At 56.1% G+C, this 18,091-nt stretch overlaps 2 protein-coding genes across 4 annotated transcripts in view; one reads left to right on the top strand and one right to left on the bottom strand.

The window, feature by feature from the left end:
• The first annotated feature begins 14 nt into the window (after positions 1-14).
• TIMM13 (translocase of inner mitochondrial membrane 13) lies at positions 15-959 on the top strand. The gene is made up of 3 exons (XM_061188907.1): positions 15-190; positions 274-342; positions 519-959. Exons 1-3 carry the CDS (start codon positions 71-73, stop codon positions 615-617), a joined length of 288 nt encoding a protein of 95 aa, XP_061044890.1. The 5' UTR covers positions 15-70; the 3' UTR covers positions 618-959.
• Positions 960-11,357: 10,398 nt separating this feature from the next.
• TMPRSS9 (transmembrane serine protease 9) overlaps positions 11,358-18,091 on the bottom strand; it is a 56,746-nt gene continuing 50,012 nt past the window's right edge. For all 3 annotated transcript variants that reach the window (XM_061190863.1, XM_061190866.1, XM_061190865.1), the window contains exons 15-19: positions 15,381-15,762; positions 13,163-13,334; positions 12,333-12,598; positions 12,060-12,196; positions 11,358-11,610 (exon numbers count right to left, since the gene is read on the bottom strand). In XM_061190863.1, coding sequence (XP_061046846.1) covers positions 11,449-11,610; positions 12,060-12,196; positions 12,333-12,598; positions 13,163-13,334; positions 15,381-15,762 — 1,119 coding nt within the window. In that variant the 3' untranslated portion in view covers positions 11,358-11,448. The remainder of the gene's footprint in view (positions 11,611-12,059; positions 12,197-12,332; positions 12,599-13,162; positions 13,335-15,380; positions 15,763-18,091) is intronic.

Below are 18,091 nucleotides of genomic sequence, written 5' to 3'. Positions count from 1 at the left end.
GCGGTGTCCGACTTCCGGCGTGGGTGCGGATGGGCACACGCGGCCGCCGTCTGGTTGACTTTGCGGAGCCATGGAGGGTGGCTTCGGCTCGGATTTCGGGAGCTCCGGTGGCGGGAAGCTGGACCCCGGGCTTATCATGGAGCAGGTGAAGGTGCAGATCGCCGTGGCCAACGCGCAAGAGCTGCTGCAGGTCCGGGGCGGGGGCGGGGGGCAGAGGGTGGCGGGGTCCGCCGGGGGCCGGCGTCGCAACTGAGGGCTCGCGTGTCCCCACAGAGGATGACGGACAAGTGCTTCCGGAAGTGCATCGGGAAGCCGGGGGGCTCCCTGGACAATTCGGAGCAGGTAAACGCGGGGGGCCGGCGGGGTCGCGGGCCCTGACCCGGCGGGGAGGCCTCTCTGCGTGCACGCGGACTAACGGGGTGACGCGGTGGGGCCGCGGCGCGTGCGCAGTCCGCTGCCGGGGGGAGGGGGCGCCGGCCGCGGTCCAGACCTGAGCCGTGCGCCTTCCCCGTCCCCAGAAGTGCATCGCCATGTGCATGGACCGCTACATGGACGCCTGGAACACCGTGTCCCGTGCCTATAACTCGCGGCTGCAGCGGGAACGAGCCAACATGTGACCGCGACGCGCCAGCAGGCCACCCCGCAGCCTTGCCCCAGCCCCGGACCCATTTCCGTAAATGCTGTTTGTGAGGCGGGGTCAGCCTGTGCGTACTGCCTGCCAGAAGTTTATGAGAACAAGATTGGTGCTGGGACAATTGGGACTCTGCCCGGCCCCTCCGCCTACGTGCACTTATGTTAGTGGGTGTAGCTTGGGTCTTGGGAGGGCCCTGGCCCCGGTGCCACCTCCCCTTGTGCGCCCGTTACCGCATTAAGTCCTGTGGACCCTGCTGGGGCCGCAGCAGAGTTGACACAGCACGAGTATTATTCAGTGGCCGAATAAATGGAACAGCGGGAGCTAAGTTCACAGCTGAACTTCTCACCCACCTGGCCAGGGGGATTTAATTTTAAAGGGAGGAGTGAGGTTAATGATGGGGAGGTACACACATAAGTCTACTGGGGAAGGGGCAAGGCTTTTTTGAGGGAGTTGGGGGGGGACACCGTTTTTATCCTGTTTTGGTCTTTATGTATCGGCCTCTGGTAGGTGTGTCATTTAATATGTTAGTATAGTAAAATCAACACATAATGAGGTTCAGGGTCTGTTGGAGGTTGGATTTGCCGCCATCTTGGTCCCAGCTGGTTCCACTTGGTTTTTTCTTTGTGCGTGTAGCTTCGTCTCTTATCTCTGGACCCTTTAACTTACAGATTTATGTTCACTCCTGCTGAAGGTGTGGCGGGGAGGGTGGCAGGTTTTGAGCAAAGACCTGGCTTAGGTCTGGCAACAAAATCCCCCCTTCCCTTGTCTGCTCCTCATTCTTGAGGGGCGCTGAAGGGCAAAAGTTTGATTTCTGAAGCTGCTTTTTGCTGAACGTGGGTGTAGTTTTTTTCTGGATTAGAGGGACAGAACTGTGCCCTGACTAACCTAAAATAAGTTTGATTGTCACCAGGATGCAGTCCCAGTTGCTTGTATCCTTGTGTTAGTATCACCTGAAGTTTGATGGTTTCAAGCCATTTACTAACGAAGTTGACAAGGCAGTCAAGGAGACAAGGCCCGAAGGTGAGCCGGAGGATGATAGCAGTTAGTGGGCCAAGCAGTGGAAGAAACCGGTTCAGCTGCGGGGGCTCTGTGTGACCATATCCCAGATGGAGCTTGGCTCTTGACCTTGTGTGTTACATCTATGTAACCACTCAGCTTGTTCACAGATCTCTTTTTTTAAAGGTTTCACATTTTTAATTAATTAATTAATTTATTTATGCCTGTGTTGGGTCTTCGCCTCCACGCGAGGGCCCTCTCTAGTTGCGGCAAGCTGGGGCCGCTCCTCATCGCGGTGCGCGGGCCTCTCCCTATCGCGGCCTCTTTTGTTGCGGAGCACAGGCTCCAGACGCGCAGGCTCAGTAGTTGTGGCTCACGGGCCTAGTTGCTCTGCGGCATGTGGGATCTTCCCAGACCGGGGCTTGAACCCGTGTCCCCTGCATTAGCAGGCAGACTCTCAACCACTGCGCCACCAGGGAAGCCCCATAGATCTCTTTTATGTTGACCTCAGTCTGACCAGAGTTATCGACGTACATGCAGCAGGTTTCATTCAAAACTGCGCAGACTCCCCTTTGCTCAGCCAGGAGATAGTCAAGGGCTAGGGTATTGTCGAGAACAACGTTTGCTAGTGAGTCTAGAGAAGTACGGGGTCTTTATAAGGCAACCTCCGTGTTTTTAGACGAATTCTCAAGGGCCGGTGTGAGGTCTTGTAGAGTGATTTCATGGTATGTGAGACCTCCCCAGGGGGCCACCAGTCGGAGAGCTATCCCTGCTCCTGCCAGAATGAGTCCCATTGCCCTTTGATCTCAGGGCTGGGTGATACTGATGTTATGAATGGTTATACCTAGGTTCCTAGAACTTGGCCGGCCTAGTGTGCATTGTTTCATAAATTGGGCATTATTTAAGCAAGGAGAGGCTAGAGCCCACCCCAGAGAAGAGAAGGAGTTGGGGTTGTTCTGATGGGGCAGTTGGTTTATTCTCGGGCCACAAAGGAACCAGATAGCCAGGGGGAGTGCATGCCTAGCGCACTTGTGAGGAATTGAACCACCTCCCTAAGTGGCTAGCCCAAGAGGGGGTTCCCTTGCAGTGTGGGGGGAGAGGCCCACCTGCGTAGCAGGGGTCACTGGGGGGGTTCTTGACTAGTGGCTTTTCCCCAGGCCTCAGCAGGGCCCCACACTAAACCCCAGACAACTGGCGTCTTCCCTCCCTGATAAGTGCATCTCCTGTCTGGTCCCTGTGTGTATTCGTTGAGTGGGTGCAGAGGGCACCAGTGGGTGAGATTTCCATAGGAGTCAATCCCAGGGCACTTAAATTGTGGGGCAGTGGAAGAAGGCAGTGCTCAGAGTCCGAAGCAGCCCCAGGGCATTACTGCAAGTTTCTCCCTTTGGTAGGGGCTGCTGACACGGGCAGTGGCAGCAAGACCGCACTTCAGAGTGAGTGCTTTGTATTTGCCGGAGGTGTTAATTTCAGGGATGAGATCCAAGCAGGAAAGCTGCGTTCAAGAGGGGTAGGTTTAGCAGGTCCGTTAGCCAAGGTGAGAGTGATGCTGTCATTCTTAGGGGTAAAATGTAACACCTTTAATCCACAGGCATCACTTTGTGGGTGGGGGTGACAGACCAGCACTGGGACAGAGTCTGTCCACAGGCTGTAATCCCCGAGAAATGTACTGTTGCGTTAAGCTCTCATTGCACGTGGACAGTTACAAGGGACAGGCTTAGCCAACTGCTAAGCCTGTCCCCCACATTACTTATCTGTCAGTAGGTTCTTCCTTTTGAAAAGTAACTTAAGGTCTGTAACAGGTTCACAGGTGTGTGGAGTGCTGGCTCAGCAACTCCTTCCTCAGGTATGGGTGCTGCCTTCGCTCTGGTATGGTGGGTCCACGGGGCTGTGCTGTGTAATTGTCAGGCAGTCTGAGTGGTCAAGATTACTAGATAAGGTCCTGTCCACTTGGGGTCTAACTGGTCTTGTGGTTTTCCAGCCTTCTGGGTTCTCAAATAAACCCAATCCCCAGGGGAGAAAGGATGGAAAGTGATGTCAGAAAGGGAAGGCAGTTCCGGATCCCTGTAGGCGTGTAAAGCTTTGCATATTTCCCCTTTCTATAAGGCTTATTTCAGTCACTGCATATCCCTCAGGTTGGTCTTGGAGGCAGGTCCTTCAGGAATGGGCCTCCAGTACACGAGCTCATATGGACTCAACCTGAGCTTTCCTTTGGGGGCTATTTGCATTCTTTTTTTTTTTTTTTTTTTAATTTATAAATTTATTTATTTTGGGCTGAGTTGGGTCTTCGTTGCTGCGCGCAGGCTTTCTCTAGTTGCGGCGAGCGGGGGCTACTCTTCGTTGCGGTGCGCGGGCTTCTCATTGCAGTGGCTTCTCTTGTTGAGGAGCACGGGCTCCAGGCGCGCGGGCTTTAGTAGCTGTGGCTCGCGGGCTCTAGAGCGCAGGCTCGGTAGTTGTGGCGCACGGGCTTAGTTGCTCCGCGGCATGTGGGATCTTCCTGGACGAGGGATCAAACCCGTGTCCCCTGCACTGGCAGGCGGGTTCTTAACCACCGCGCCACCAGGGAAGTCCGCTATTTGCGTTCTGAAAGGTGCTGTGGGGAGAAGGGACATCCAGGGTTGATAAGTGTCTGGACCTAGTTTGCCTAAGTTTCTTTTGAGGGTTTGATTTGTTCTACTTTTCCTGAGGACTGTGGTGTCCAAGTGGAGTGTAAACCCCATGTAATTCCTAGAGCTCTAGAGAGTCCCTTAGTAATTTGAGAAACAAAGGCAGGCCCACTGTCACTCTGGATGGACTTGGGGAGCCCAAACCGAGGGATTATTTCCTTGAGCAGGGCCTAGGAAACCTCCAAGGCAGTCTTGGTTCAGGTGGGAAACGCTTCCATCCAGCCGGAGAAGGTGGCAGTCCCAGCCGGCAGAAATCTGAAATTTCCTTGTGCCTGGGGCATTACTATAAAATCAGCTTGCCAGTCTTGACCTGGACATGTGCCTCCATAGTGGGTGGCGGTCGCTGCCTTGACCCCAGTGGCGGGTGTAAGTGTTGGGCTTATTCCGGAGGCAGATAGGGCAAGCTTCATCCCCCTGTTTAAGGAGACGGCGGAGATTGGGGGTAGTCATGGACTTGATGAGCCATTGATACAGGCCTCCTGCGCATAACGTGTGCTCGGGCCAGCTTCCCTGGTGGCCTGCAGTGCAGAGGCCGACGGGAGGAACCGTCACTCCGGGTATCCTGGGCTTTTAAAATAGCCCCATCCCAAAGCCTTTTCCCTTTCTTCTGGGGGGTGGATGGGAGTTTGCGTCTGGGGGACCCGGCAGGAGTGGCATCGGAAGTCCGTCCCCACCCTCTGCTGCTTGTTTAGCTGCCCTGTCCGCCCCGTTATTTCCTCTTATAATTCCTGCTTCTGTCTTTTGATGGCTTCTGCGGTGAATGCCTGCTGCTTCCACAGGCAGGAGTGTAGTCTCCAGCAGCTACATCATTTCTCCCTCCTTCTTTGTTTGTTCCCTGAGGTCAGCGTTCCCCTCCCCCTCCACACGGCCCCGTGGGTGTGTAGGGTTGGACAGGCATATTCAGAGTCAATGTAGGTATTGACAGCTTTCCTTTCCCCGGCTCTAGTGCCCCGATTAGGACAGTTAATCCGGGCAGTTACCCGGGCCCTCTGAGCAGAGCGGCCAGAGGGCAGAGCTTTAGCCTCCACCCCTTGAGCGATGGAAACCACCTGGGCCACCACGTCCTGCCTTTCATGTCCCGTCTTTCATAAAGCTCCTCCCATGGGTGAACCACTCTGAGTCTGCATTCTCTCCAGGGGAGCTCTTCAGGTCAGGCCGACGGGGGTAACCCTGTTCCATAGCTTTCTCACGACCACGGGTTAATCTGGGACCTGGCTGAGGTAGCAGCGGGGCAGGGTGAGGACATTACGGGGCCTCAGCCACAGACGTGTTGTCTAGAAGTGCGGCTTGGACGTGCAGGGTTATGGGGGGCTGGAGGTGGTGGGAGTACCAGATGGTCAGGGCCTGTCCAAAGGTTAATTTGTCAGCCTCTCTGAAGAGCTGGGAAGTACCAGCTCCAGCCCGTAAGCACGGGGAACACCCTTTAGCTAAAGTTGGGAATCCCTATACAAGCATCCCCAGGAAACCCTGGAGCTGCTTTCCCTTACTAGGGGTGCCTGCCATCTGGCACATCAGCCCCTTCCTCTCCTTAGATGGCGCCCTGTGCCCCTTTTCTACTATAAATCTTAAGTGTTCTACCCGCTGGAGGGGGATCCGGGCTTTTTCCTTTGAAACTTCCTGTCCTCTCTCCGCCAGATGATTGAAGGCGTTAGCTGTGTTAGAGTCGGAAGGCTCTTTGGTGGGGCTGGTGATCGGAATGTCATCCGCATGCTGAAGTATAGTTCCCTGTTCTAACTCGGGGTCACCACGATCTTCAGGGCAGAACCACCCAGCACAGTTGTTTCCTCGTGCTGTCGGGGTTCCTGCCTTTCAGTTGCAAAATCTTAATGAGATTTTGGGGTTAGGGGCACACAAAGAAGGCATCTATTAAGTCTAACAGAGTCCCAGGTCCTCTCAGGGTTTAGGGTAGAGTAATGTGTACGGCTTTCGCACCACAGGGTGAATCTCCTCCGTAGCTTCGTTTATGGCCCAGGGGTCCTGAACTAGCTGGTATCTCCCATTCGGCTCCTTTACCAGCAGAATAGAAGGGCTGCCAGGGCACTGGCAGCGTCTGAGAAGCCCTTGCTTGAGTGGGCTTTGTGCCCACCAGGGCTTCTTTGCTCAAGCGTTGTTGCTCTTTATCTGGGTGACTGTGGCCGGGTCGCAGCTTGATTAGGACCGGCGGTGCCCTCCTGGCTCTGCCCACAGTGTTGCAGGACCATACAGAGGGATTAACCCCCTTAAGGATAATTGAGCCATTTTTAAAAATATTTATTTAATTAATTTATTTGGCTGCACCGGGTCTTAGTTGTGGCATGCAGGATCCTCCTTGCGGCATGCGGGATCTTTCATGGTGGCGCGTGGGCTCAGTAGTTGCGGCGCACGGGCTTAGTTGCCCCGCGGCACGTGGGAGCTTAGTTCCCCGACCAGGGATGGAACCCAGGCCCCCTGCATTGGAGCGTGGAGCCTTACCCCCTGGGCCACCAGGGATATCCCTGGGCCATTATTTTTGGCCGAGGGCAGTAGCACAAGGGCTCCAGAACAGAAGGGGGTCTTAGGTGTTTCAGGGGTAAGGTTTTTGGCTCAGATAAAGCGTAGCTGCCGATCTGTATAGTGTAGGTCTCTTCCTATTAGAGAAATTGGGCGTTCCGGGACATAGAAGAGTGAGATAACATTCTCTCTTCCAAACCACACTCAAAAGAGCTCTATAAAATTACGTTCCTGTGACTCCCCTTCCACTCCCATCCTTTTACATTTTTCTTTGGTCATCCTGCCTTGTTGGGTGTTCAGGACTGAGTAGGTAGCCCGTGTGTGACTAGAATGTCAACCGTTCTACCCCCGATGGTCAGGGTCAGCCGAGGCTCCTTCAGGGAGCCCCTGGGCCCCTTCAGCCCTCTGCTTCTTCCATGTGTGGGACCAGCGAGGGTGGGCCAGGACACCGTGGTCCCCTTGGCTTCCTTCCGAGACCTTTGGGGCACCCCCTTCCAGTGGCTCTGCTCCAGGCACTGTGCACCCTGATTGGCTTTGAGCCCTGCTCTCCACTGTGGGTGTGGTCTTCGAAACCCGGGGCGACTCGTCGATGTCACAGGGTCCCTTCGGTGGTGGTGGGGGGGGGGCATCGTCGCTGGGCGGCTGGTTGGCCCTGAGTCACGGAAGCCAGAATACTGGCAGTTGGCTCTGCTCGTCTGTCTTCCTCGGCATCCGCCCGCAGATCCCGGTTGTTGAAGCCCCGAAATGCTGGCTCCAGCCCTGGGAAGTGGGCCTGGGGGCCCTGTCTCCAACTTCTGTCATTTTCTCCTCGTGTCCGGGCGCTCTGGGAAGTGGAATGGGCCTTGAGAATGGCCTGCCCTGCCCCTGACCCCAGGCTCACGTCCGTGTACACGCCGGCACTCCTGAGGCATTCCAGGAAAGCCGGGGGTGTCTCCCTTCCGCCCCGATGATCCCTGAACCCTAGTCCCGTTTATGGGTTTCTTCTTCGCCAACTGAATGCCCTTCACAGTCACACCCCTGAAACGCGTGAGGTGCTGCCGGCCGTTTTCCTCTCGGCAGCCCCACCCAGGGTCCGTTCTGGGAACGGCCTGGATTCCACGCTGGTGTAGAGCGTGTCCTGCATTATTTTGATGGGTCTCATCAGCTTCCTCCCTTGCATTAGTTATAATCGGTGCCTTTTCTTCCCCGGAGAATAAGATGTTCAGGAGGGTTTGGACAGCCGCCAAGTGGGGAAGTGGGTGTGAATATTCCCTGGACTAAATTAAGGACTCCCTCAGGGTATCCTTCAAACCCTTGGCTCTATCCTTCCAGTTATGTAGGTCTGGGAAGACAAGGGTACGTACATAATGGTCAGACTGCCCCCTCCTTTGGGGACCTCCTGAAGGGGGAATAGCCCACTGATTCCAGAGGGCTGGTACTGAATGCGGCTACGGGTGTGCAGTGGACTGGTCCCCGAGGGACGTGTGTGGAGAGATGGAGGTGGGAGAGTCGGGGAGGGGGCAGCAGGTAGGGGGTGGCGGATTGGGGGGAGTAGGAGGCATCAGGGAACCAGGAGGGGGAGGAGTCTCCGGTGAACTGTCAGAAGGGGCAGTAGCTGCCCTTGGTGGAGGGAGGAGGTCACTAGGGCCCTCAGGCTGAGACTCCAATACCAGGAGCGAGATTAGAAGTAACCTCGTCTTTTGGGGTTTTTTAAAATTAATTTATTTATTTTTGGTTGCGTTGGGTCTTCGTTGCTGTGCCTGGGCTTTCTCTAGTTGCGGCGAGCGGGTTTCTCATTGCGGTGGCTTCTCTTGTTGCAGAGCACGGGCTCTACGTGCGTGGGCTTCAGTAGTTGTGGCGCACGGGCTCAGTAGTTGTGGCGCACGGGTTTAGTTGCTCCACGGCATGTGGGGTCCTCCTGGACCAGGGCTTGAACCCGTGTCCCCTGCCTTGGCAGGCGGATTCTTAACCACTGCGCCACCAGGGAAGTCCGCTATTTGCATTCTGAAAAGTGCTGTGGGGAGAAGGGAGTTCCAGGGTTGATAAGTGTCTGGATCCCGCACCAAGAGGTCTTGGCGCTCTAACTGAAACCTGAACCAGTCTGCATAGGGGCTGGAAGGGGAGGCGCTGTCTGAGAGGGCCTTGGTTATAAGGTCCCCTTTTAATTCAGTGACTTGACATTCCCAGACCCATTGTGGGGCTGTAGGAGATACTCAGTGTAGGTGGGTGCTTTCAGCCACCGGTCCCTGGAGATAGGGTGAAGGCGGAGTAGGAAATAAGGGTTCTCTCTCCAATCAGGCGAATTGCCCGCAGGGCCTCCCTGGCAGGCAAGGAGGTCTGTTCAAAGAGGGCATGTCCCTGCTCGGTGACAGGTAACCAGGCAGGGAGGCCGAATGCCCATTTGGCATGTATCCAATTTTCTCTACTCTCAGCTACAAGGACCCAAGGCCTTCGGACAATGTGGAGGTCCTCTTCCTTCCCCAGCCAGGCAAAGTGATTTTCCTGAAATCTGGCAAAAACAAGATTTTTAAAGGGTTTGTGTCTCAGAGGAGGGATCCCTAGGGACCTGCGATGGAGGGTAACGGGGAGAGACCTGCCCGAGAGAGACGTGGACCCTGCCCGGGATGGCCAATTAGGGCAAGAGGAACCAACACAAGATGTGCTCTTGGGTTTCCGAGTGGAGCCTAGAGGTGGGAACTCCGCAGCGGTGGGGCCGAGCGAACTCTGCTGCGCGCTTCCAGTCAGCAGTGGGCCTGGTGCTCACCCACCCTGGTCGGCGACCAACGCACTCTTTCACGAGAGTCTGTTTGGTGGCGAGCGCCCTAGTGGCCTGTAAGCGCTCAGCCTGTGCCCATGGTTGCGGCACGTACTACTTCCAAGAGCACTAGGACAGGCAAGGCCACACAGATCAGAGCCTGACGCTTCCCTGCGCCAAGAACAGAGACTAGGGCTCACATCACACACATATGAAACAAGGAGGTGCTCTTGCCACGCCATGGCCTCTCGAGGGCTTCCCGTCCAGTCCAGTCCCCTTGCCGGGAACCAGTCCAACTGGGCAACCAATTGTGCGGTCTCGCCTCTCCCCTTGCCAGGGGGTCGGCTCTATTTAGATGACCAGCTGCCCAGTCCAGCCCTCTAGACTGAGGTCTGTCTCCAACGAGACGACCAGGATCCTTTCCCTTAACTTGCCAACCCTCACAGCCAAACCTCGGCTGGAGCGGGGTCAGCGCCCACCCCGTGTCAGGTGTCCCCTGGACACTGCCCCAATCTGTAGCAAGTGTCCTTGCTGTAGATAACGCTGCGCGGGGGGCCTTTGCCTGGGGAGCACGCCACTTGATCCTTGGCTGCTTTTAGATCTCAGACTAAATTCAGTAGTCCTCGCTGGCCCAGAGGTCCAGACTTGGGGCGAACTGCCCAGTTATTTAGCTGGCCTTGTCAGCCCCGGGTCAGTGAGTTCAGCCCTGAGTTACAGGACGGAATGGGCCCCACGTTGGGCGCCAAAATTTGTTCCCGAATTAAATCGTATGGACCGCGCTCGCCTGGCCAAGGCTCGCTGCCTCGGGATGGGGGTGGGGTCCTTTTTCCTTTTGGGTTCGGGAGTGGGTGAATAAGGAAGCGGAAGCTGAGATGCGCAAGCTTTATTCAGTGGCCAAAGACTGGAGAAGCGGGAGCTAAGTTCACAGACGAACTTCTCGCCCACCTGGCGAGGGGGATTTAATTTTAGAGGGAGGAGGAGTGAGGTTAATGATGGGGAGCCATATGCAGTAGTCTGCCGGGGGAGGGGCAGGGCTTTTTCGAGGGAGTGGGGGGGGGTCACCCCCTTTTTATCCTGTTTTGATCCTTAATACCTGGTCCTGGCTGCCGGTAGGTGTGTCATTTAATATGCTAATGTAGTCAAATCAGCGTATAACGAGAGAGTCGGTCTGTTGGAGGTCAGATTTGTTGCCATCTTGGTCCCAGTGGTTCCATTTGGTTTTTTTCTTTGTGTGTGTGTGTGTGTGTGTAGTTCTGGTCCCTTTAACTTAAAAAGATTGTGTTCACTCCCGCTAAAGGTGTGGGGTCGGAGGGTCGTGAGCAAGGACGCTCCTAAGGGTCGGGGCTGGAGAGTTTTGAGCAAAGACCTGGAGCAGCTCTGGCAACACACTCGGGACGATCAACCTCATGCCCTGGGCATAGCATCCGGGTTTGGACCTGGGGGTTGTGGCCACACCCCTTCTGAACCGTGACCTCCTGGGGTCACACAAATAGATGCTGAGGGCGGCGGAGAGAACCCTGTGCATCTCCCCTGTAGGGGCCTCTGTGGGGACTGAGCCTCAGCGCCCCTCTCCCCTTCTTTCCCGAGCACTCCTGGGTTTCCAGGTGACAGGGAGTGTCGGTCACATAAAAGGGAGCCTCGAAGGTGAGGCTGCCCAAGGCTGGGGGTGGCCCTCGCCGGGAAGGCCTCCCCGCCCCCATCTTTCCTCCCACCTCTGGGCCCTGGCTGAGGGGCGGGCAGTTGTCGTTTCTGTGACACGGAGGGCTGAGCCAGCGGGCTGCAGACGAGGGGCTGTGTTTATTGGAACAAAATATGCAGTTAGATTGCACCCCAGTTACCCACAACCCCTCCACCCCCCGCCTGCCACCTGGACCCCCTTCTCTGGAAGGGTGGCCGGCTGGTTCCTGCCACCTTCACGTCGCTGGTCCCAGGCCTGGGCAGCCATGTGGCGGTCACTGTTGGATGTTCTGCCCGATCCAACCTCTCACAGCAGCCACCCGGGTGTAGACGCCCGGGAACTGGGGTCGCCCACAGCCGTAACCCCAGCTGGTGATCCCAGTTAGCACCCACCGGCCAGAGGGCTCCCTGCAGGCCAGGGGTCCCCCAGCGTCACCCTGAGGAGAGGAGAGGAAAGGCACTCAGAGCAGGCAGTACCTCCCCGGCAGCAGCCAGGGGTGGGCTGGCCTGATCTGCGTGCTCCTGGGCCACCACGGGAGTGTCACCTGGGCTCCCTCTGTGAGCCTCACTCATACTATCTGGGAAATTGGTTCAGCGCTCGGGTGAGCATTCATCCGCCTGGCAGACATTGGTGGGCACCCGCCTGGCGGTCCAGGAGCAGAACCGGGCCTCAGCCCACAGCCTCTGCCCAGCCTGCTCCTGACCCTCTGAGGGGCGGGGGAGGATGCGGTGGGGGGAACGCCGGCTTCTTAGGGGTGTCCGCTAAGTGGTTGTCCAGTGGAAACTCGGAGGCCCAAAAGGTGCCCTGTTTGATCCAACTGAGGAAGCGCACCGCGGGGTGGGGCCTGGCCCACGGAGCCCCGGTCCAGTTGCTCAGTGCGCTCACCGAGCAGCTGTCCACTCCGCCCTGCGGGAAGCCCGCGCACAGCATGCGGCTGCTGATCTGCACCGGGTAGAAGCGGCGGCACGTCTGCTCGCTGAGGAGGCGCACGGCCGCCTTCTGCAGCTGCCGCGCCATCGAGCCTGCGGGCGAGACGGGACCTGGTGGGCCCGCGCCCGCCCTGCGCCGTTGGGACTCCCGATGGGGGCGCAGGCGGGGTCCTTCCCGACGCCCCCGGACCCTTAACCCTCGGGGGGCGGGGGGCCCATCCGCGCCTACCTCCCTCGCGCACGGAGCCCCAGCCGGTGATGACGCAGCGCGCGCCGTCGGGGGGCCGAGGCGCGGGGTCGGGCAGGCAGATGGGCCGCACCAGGCGGCTGCGGCGCACGGGCCCCGCCAGCTCCAGCAGCGCCACGTCGTAGTCCAGTGTGTAGAGGTTGTAGAAGGGGTGCTTGTGGATGCGCGCCACGCGCTCCAGCTGCCCCTCGGCGCCGCTCAGGAACGGCGTGCCCAGGAAGGCCGCCCACTGCTTGGGGTCCCCGTAGCTGCGGGACGTCGGGAACAAGCGTCCACCCGGGTCCCCGCACCCCGGCGCTGCTCGCCCGGGGCTCCCCGGCACCCTGCCCCGCGGGGGCTGCGTCCGCGGTTGGCTGGGGAACCTCAGCTCGGGCACTTGACCTCGGTTGAGTCGTCCCTTTGTCCTAGAACAGCGGGGAGGACGAGGGGGGCCCCGCGCCTGAACGCGCCCAGCCGGCCCCGAGGCACTGAGGTGACACGACAAGCTGTGTCCATTTCCACCTAATATTACAGCTCTCCCGCCTCCCCACCCGCTCTGAGCTCGGCACCGCGAGGCACATCCTGAACTGGGTTTCTCCGTGGAGGGCAGGGCCCCTACTGCGCACCCTGCCAGGAAGGGGACTCCCCACTGGGTGACCTTTAGGGTGGTGCCAGTCCGAGCAGGATGGCTAGGGATGGAGAGACCCGGCCTGGGGCCGCCCCGTTTGGTGGGGGTCGGGGACTGGACGGAGGCACCACACCCTGAGTTTTTGGGCTACGATTGGGTTCCGGTGAACCACGGACACCGGCCGTTCGGGGCGGGCGGGACTCACACGTCGAAGCAGTGCGCCGCCGACAGCAGCCACCTCTCGGCCACCAGCACAGCCCCGCAGCGGTGCTCCCGCCGCCGCAGCCACAGGCTCACCTGCCACGGCCACTCCCCACGGCCCGCGGCGCTGCCGCCCACGATCCTGGTCAGCGCTGCTGCCGGCGCCAGGCCGCAGTCTGCAGGAGAGGCGGGCGTGGATCGGCGGTCAGACCATGCCTCCTCCACGCAGACCGCCCAGCTCCGCCCCGGGTCGCGGCGCCTGGGAGCAGGGAGTGGGGTGGGGGACCCACCTCGGGAAAACGCCTTCCCCCAGGGACCCTGGGCCTGGTGCTTGGTCCTACAAACGAGCCTCTTCTGGGCTTTTCTCAGATAATGCATTTAAGTTTGGTTCCTGTAACCTCAGCCTTGGGGCCGCACCTCCCCAGCTGGGGGCCAGGCCAGCATCCCCTCTCGCTCCCCACTCCTCCCAGGCCTCTTTTAGTCCCCTAGGAGCCAAGTTCCCTGCTGCCCCAGGGCCTTTGCACACCCCAGCTGCTTGCCCGGAGGCCCTGCCTGGTCTCACCAGCTCCCGCACTGGCTGGTCTTCCTGGATGCCCTGTCAGGGGCTCTTTACTTGGGTCTAGTGACCCAGTGTCCTTCCCAGGGTAGCCCCTCCGTCCTGTGACAGACACCCTCCCCCACCTGCAGCGCAGGGGGCACCCTCGGAACACAAGAGTAGGAAGACCAAACGGGTAGCTCCGAGGAGTGCTGCAGGGACCGCCATCAGCACCCGGGCGGGCGCTCAGGTACACATCTGATAATTCCCACAGGCTGTTTTCCAGCTCCACAGCCAGTGCCCCCTCCCCAGCCCTGTCTCCCACCAGCCAGCCGCCTCCCCTGCCCTCCATGGTCGGGGAAGGCCCTCCTGTCCCCACACCGAACAATATGTGCCACGTCAGGAACCCTCCTCCACCTTCTGGTCCCCACGTTGAGAACTGTAGCTACTGGAAAAGGAAGGATCACCAGGCTGGAGGCCCGACCCAGAGACAGCCGGCTGCAGAGTTAACAAGAACCAGTATTTCTCCCAAGGACACGCTGCAGCCGTAAAGTATCAAAACGCCTCCTCCTCTGAGCATCCTTGCTGGATGGGCAGGGCAGCGAGGTCCCCTCGAGCCTGAAGGATCTCAGTCACAGAGACTCTGCCCCGATTTCCAGCCCAGTCCAGCACCTCAGCTGAGGGGTCTCTGGACTCGACTTTCCACCTCTGTGTTAACCTTGTGGTCCCCGGAGAGGCACCATGTCCAGACCCCTGGCACGTGGTCTGCTTTGCTCTGAGCCGGTCAAACTCTGCTTCCTCTCAGCATCCCCTCCCCCCTTCTGCCCCGGATCCCACCGCGCCTGCCTCTCCCTCTGTTTGGTGAGCCGCCCCTTGGTTCATTGGTGTGCGCTGCCTTGCTGCAGCGAGCCCATAACCCTGACTTTGTGGGTGCAGGTCTGTGTCTGGGGACTTGGGCTGACTGGGCCAGCCTCTGTGTGAATGTGGGGGGCGACGGAGGGCGGGGAACAGAAGCCGGGCCTCATTCTTCCCTTGGTGCCCGGGACACTGCGGACGGCATCTGTTTGAGCCATAGGAAATTGCCTACATTTGATGGGGCTTTATTTTTGACCCAGAAATATGGCAGTTTCGTATGGTTCTGATTAATATTTAATAAAAATGAACTCCACATCTCAGACACAAGCTCAGGGCCACGTTCTCTGTCACATCTGTCAGCCAGTTACCGCCCTGTTGTACCCCCCCTTAGGCCTGTGGGACCAGCCGTTACGTGTGCATCTGCCCTGTCAGTGCCGGGTCCCTACCGTTGGGGCCTACGATGGTCTGACTTGTGTCCCCTCCAAAATTCGTAAGTGGAAGCCCTGACCCCCAGAACCTCAGGATGGGACTTTTGGAGATGGGGCCTTTAAAGAAACGATTAAAGTAAAATGAGGTTGTGCGGGTGGCCCTAATCCAGTATGACTGGTGTCCGTATAATAAGAGATTAGGACACAGACACCCACAGAGGGGAGACCACATGAGGACGCGGGGAGAAGATGGCCGTCCTCACAACGAGGAGAGAGGCCTCAGAGGGTTCCAGCCCTGCCGACACCTCCAGCTCCACCCCCCGACTGGGACGCTGTGACAGCAGCCCCAGCAACTGACACAGGACTCCCGCCACCCACCCACGTCACTCCATTTCTCTGGGTACCTGGTAGCTGGGAGCCCACGGTGGTCTCCGTGGCATGTGGAAGTGGTGTCTGTCCCCTAGTGGTGGTGGTCCTGTTGGCAGGTTGGCTGGTCACCCTGCTGGTGGCCCAGGGGGTGGGTCTGCTGGCCACGACTCCCAGGACCGTGAGGCCAGCCGTCGTCCTGGCAGGGTGACTGCTGGTGGGCGTCCTCGTGGTGGACGGCGGGTGCGTGGAGAGGGAGTGGGAGGACATGATGTCCAGGATCCAGCCCTTCAGCCGGGTGATTCGGGTGTACACGCCTGGCTTCTTGGCCTGAGCACAGCCGATGCCCCAGCTCACAATCCCCGCCAGATAGAACACGCCAGGTGTCTCCTCACAGGCCAGGGGTCCCCCAGAGTCACCCTGAAAAGGAAGGACAGAGGGCTGGCTGACCATACCGGCACCCTCTCCGCAGAGGCACTGCCAGGCCCTCCCGTGCTGCCACGAGTGGGAGAAACTCCTCAGCAGAGCTGGACACGCACAGGACCTCAGCAGGACGGGCCTCACACCCGTGTGGGGCTGTCAGACCTTGTGTGACCTTGAGCAAGTCACCTCTCTCTGAGCCAAGATTGCTCTTAGTTTTGCATTGGAAACAAAACAAAACAGCAGAAAACCCTAAAGAAAAAAACAACTCTCCTGGGCAAGGATATACAATGGGAAAAAGACAGCCTCTTCAGCAAGTGGTGCTGGGAAAGCAGGACGGCCGCACGTAAATCAGTGAGGTTAGAGCGCACCATGCACAAAAATAAACTCAGAATGGCTTAAAGACTCACATGTAAGCCATGACACCATAAAACACCTAGGAGAGAGCATAGGCAAAACATCCTCTGACGTAAATCGCACCAGTGTTTTCTTAGGTCAGTCTCCCAAGGCAATAGAAATAAAAGCAAAAATAAACAAATGGGGACCTAATCAAGCTTTTGCACAGCAAAAGAAACCATAAAAAAAAAAAAAACGAAAAGATAACCTACGGAATGGGAGAAAATACTTGCAAATGATGCAACCGACAAGGGCTTAATCTCCAAAATAAACAAACAGCTCATACAACTCAATAACAAAAAACCAAACAACCCAATCGAAAAATGGGAAGAAGACCTAAATAGACATTTCTCCAAAGAAGCTATACAGATGGCCAACAGGCACATGAAAAGATGCTCAACATCACTAATTATCACAGAAATGCAAATCGAAACTACAGTGAGGTACCACCTCATGCTGGTCCGAATGGCCATCATTAAAAAGTCTATAACAAATGCTAGAGAGGGTGTGGAGAAAAGGGAACCCTCCTACACTGTTGGTGGGAATGTAAGTTGGTGCAGCCACTGGAGAACAGTGTGGAGGTTCCTTAAAAAACTAAAAGTAGGGACTTCCTTGGCAGTCCAGTGATTAGGACTCCATGCTTCCACTACAGGGGGCACGGGTTCGATCCCTGGTCAGGGAACTAAGATCCCGCATGCCGTGCAGCGCAGCCCGCAAAAAACTAAAAATAGAGTTGCCATATGATCCATCAATCTCACTCCTGGGCATATATCTGGAAAAGACAAAAAATTTAATTCAAAAAGATATATGCCCCCCAACGTTCATAGCAGCACTATTTACAGTAGCCAAGACATGGAAGCAACCTAAATGTCCATCAACAGATGAATGGACAAAGAAGATGTGGTACATTTATACAATGGAATATTAGCCATAAAAAAGAATGAAATAATGCCATTTGCAAAAACATGGATGGACCTAGAGATTACCATACGAAGCAAAGTAAGTCAGAAAGAGAACGACAAATACCATATGATATCACTTATATGTAGAATCTAAAATATGACACAAATTAACTTATTTACGAAACAAACACTCACAGACATAGAGAACAGACCTGTGGTTGCCAAAGGGGAAGGGGAGGGGGGAGGGATAAATTAGGAATTTGGGATTAACAGATACACACTACTATATATAAAATAGATAAACAACAAGGCTTTACTGTATAGCGCAAGGAACTATATTCAATATCTGGAAATAAACTGTAATGGAAAAGAATATATATATGTATATATGTATATACATACAGACGTATAACTGAATCACTATGCTGTACACCAGAAACTAACACAACATTGTAAGTAAACTATACTTCAGTAAAATAAAGAAAAATTTAAAAGCAGGATGTTTGCTGTAGGTTTCCATTATATGTCTATCATAGGGTTAGAATTTTTTAATTTTTTAATTAAAAAGGTTGTTAAAAATTATCAGATGCTTTTTTCTGTGATTTTGACAATGATCCTGTTTCTCCCCTTCAGTGTACTAATGCAATGAATAGCATTAATGGATTGTCCTGTGTGGAGCCAAACTTTTTATGACATCAACTCACTTTGGTTGTGATGTATTTCCCTTATAATAAATACCCTGCTGGCTTGAATTTGCTAATATTTTATTAAGGGTTTTTTCATCTATGCTTCTAAGTAAGACTGGCCTATGCATTTCTTTTTTTTTTTTTTTTTTTAATTTTTTTTCTTTTTTTTTTTTTGCCGTGTCACGCGGCTTGTGGGATCTTAGTTTCCCAACCAGGGATTGAACCCAGGCTACAGCAGTGAAAGCGCCAAGCCTAACTGCTGGACCACCAGGGAACTCCCTGAATTTCTTTACCTGTGTGTTTCTCTGGCCTTGATAGCATGCTTCAGCTAGCTTCTTTTTATGT

The sequence above is a fragment of the Eubalaena glacialis genome, chromosome 4, assembly GCF_028564815.1.
Source record: "Eubalaena glacialis isolate mEubGla1 chromosome 4, mEubGla1.1.hap2.+ XY, whole genome shotgun sequence".
NCBI lineage: Eukaryota > Metazoa > Chordata > Mammalia > Artiodactyla > Balaenidae > Eubalaena > Eubalaena glacialis.
Note: the sequence above shows the minus strand (reverse complement) of the source record. Positions and strands in the feature narration are given on the sequence as shown.

Excerpts from the sequence above, each read along its gene's own strand:
- TIMM13 (XM_061188907.1), top strand. The coding sequence starts at position 71 with ATGGAGGGTGGCTTCGGCTCGGATTTCGGGAGCTCCGGTGGCGGGAAG. Across the intron at positions 191-273 it reads ACGCGCAAGAGCTGCTGCAG|AGGATGACGGACAAGTGCTT; the intron begins GTCCGGGGCGGG and ends GTGTCCCCACAG. Across the intron at positions 343-518 it reads CCCTGGACAATTCGGAGCAG|AAGTGCATCGCCATGTGCAT; the intron begins GTAAACGCGGGG and ends CCCCGTCCCCAG.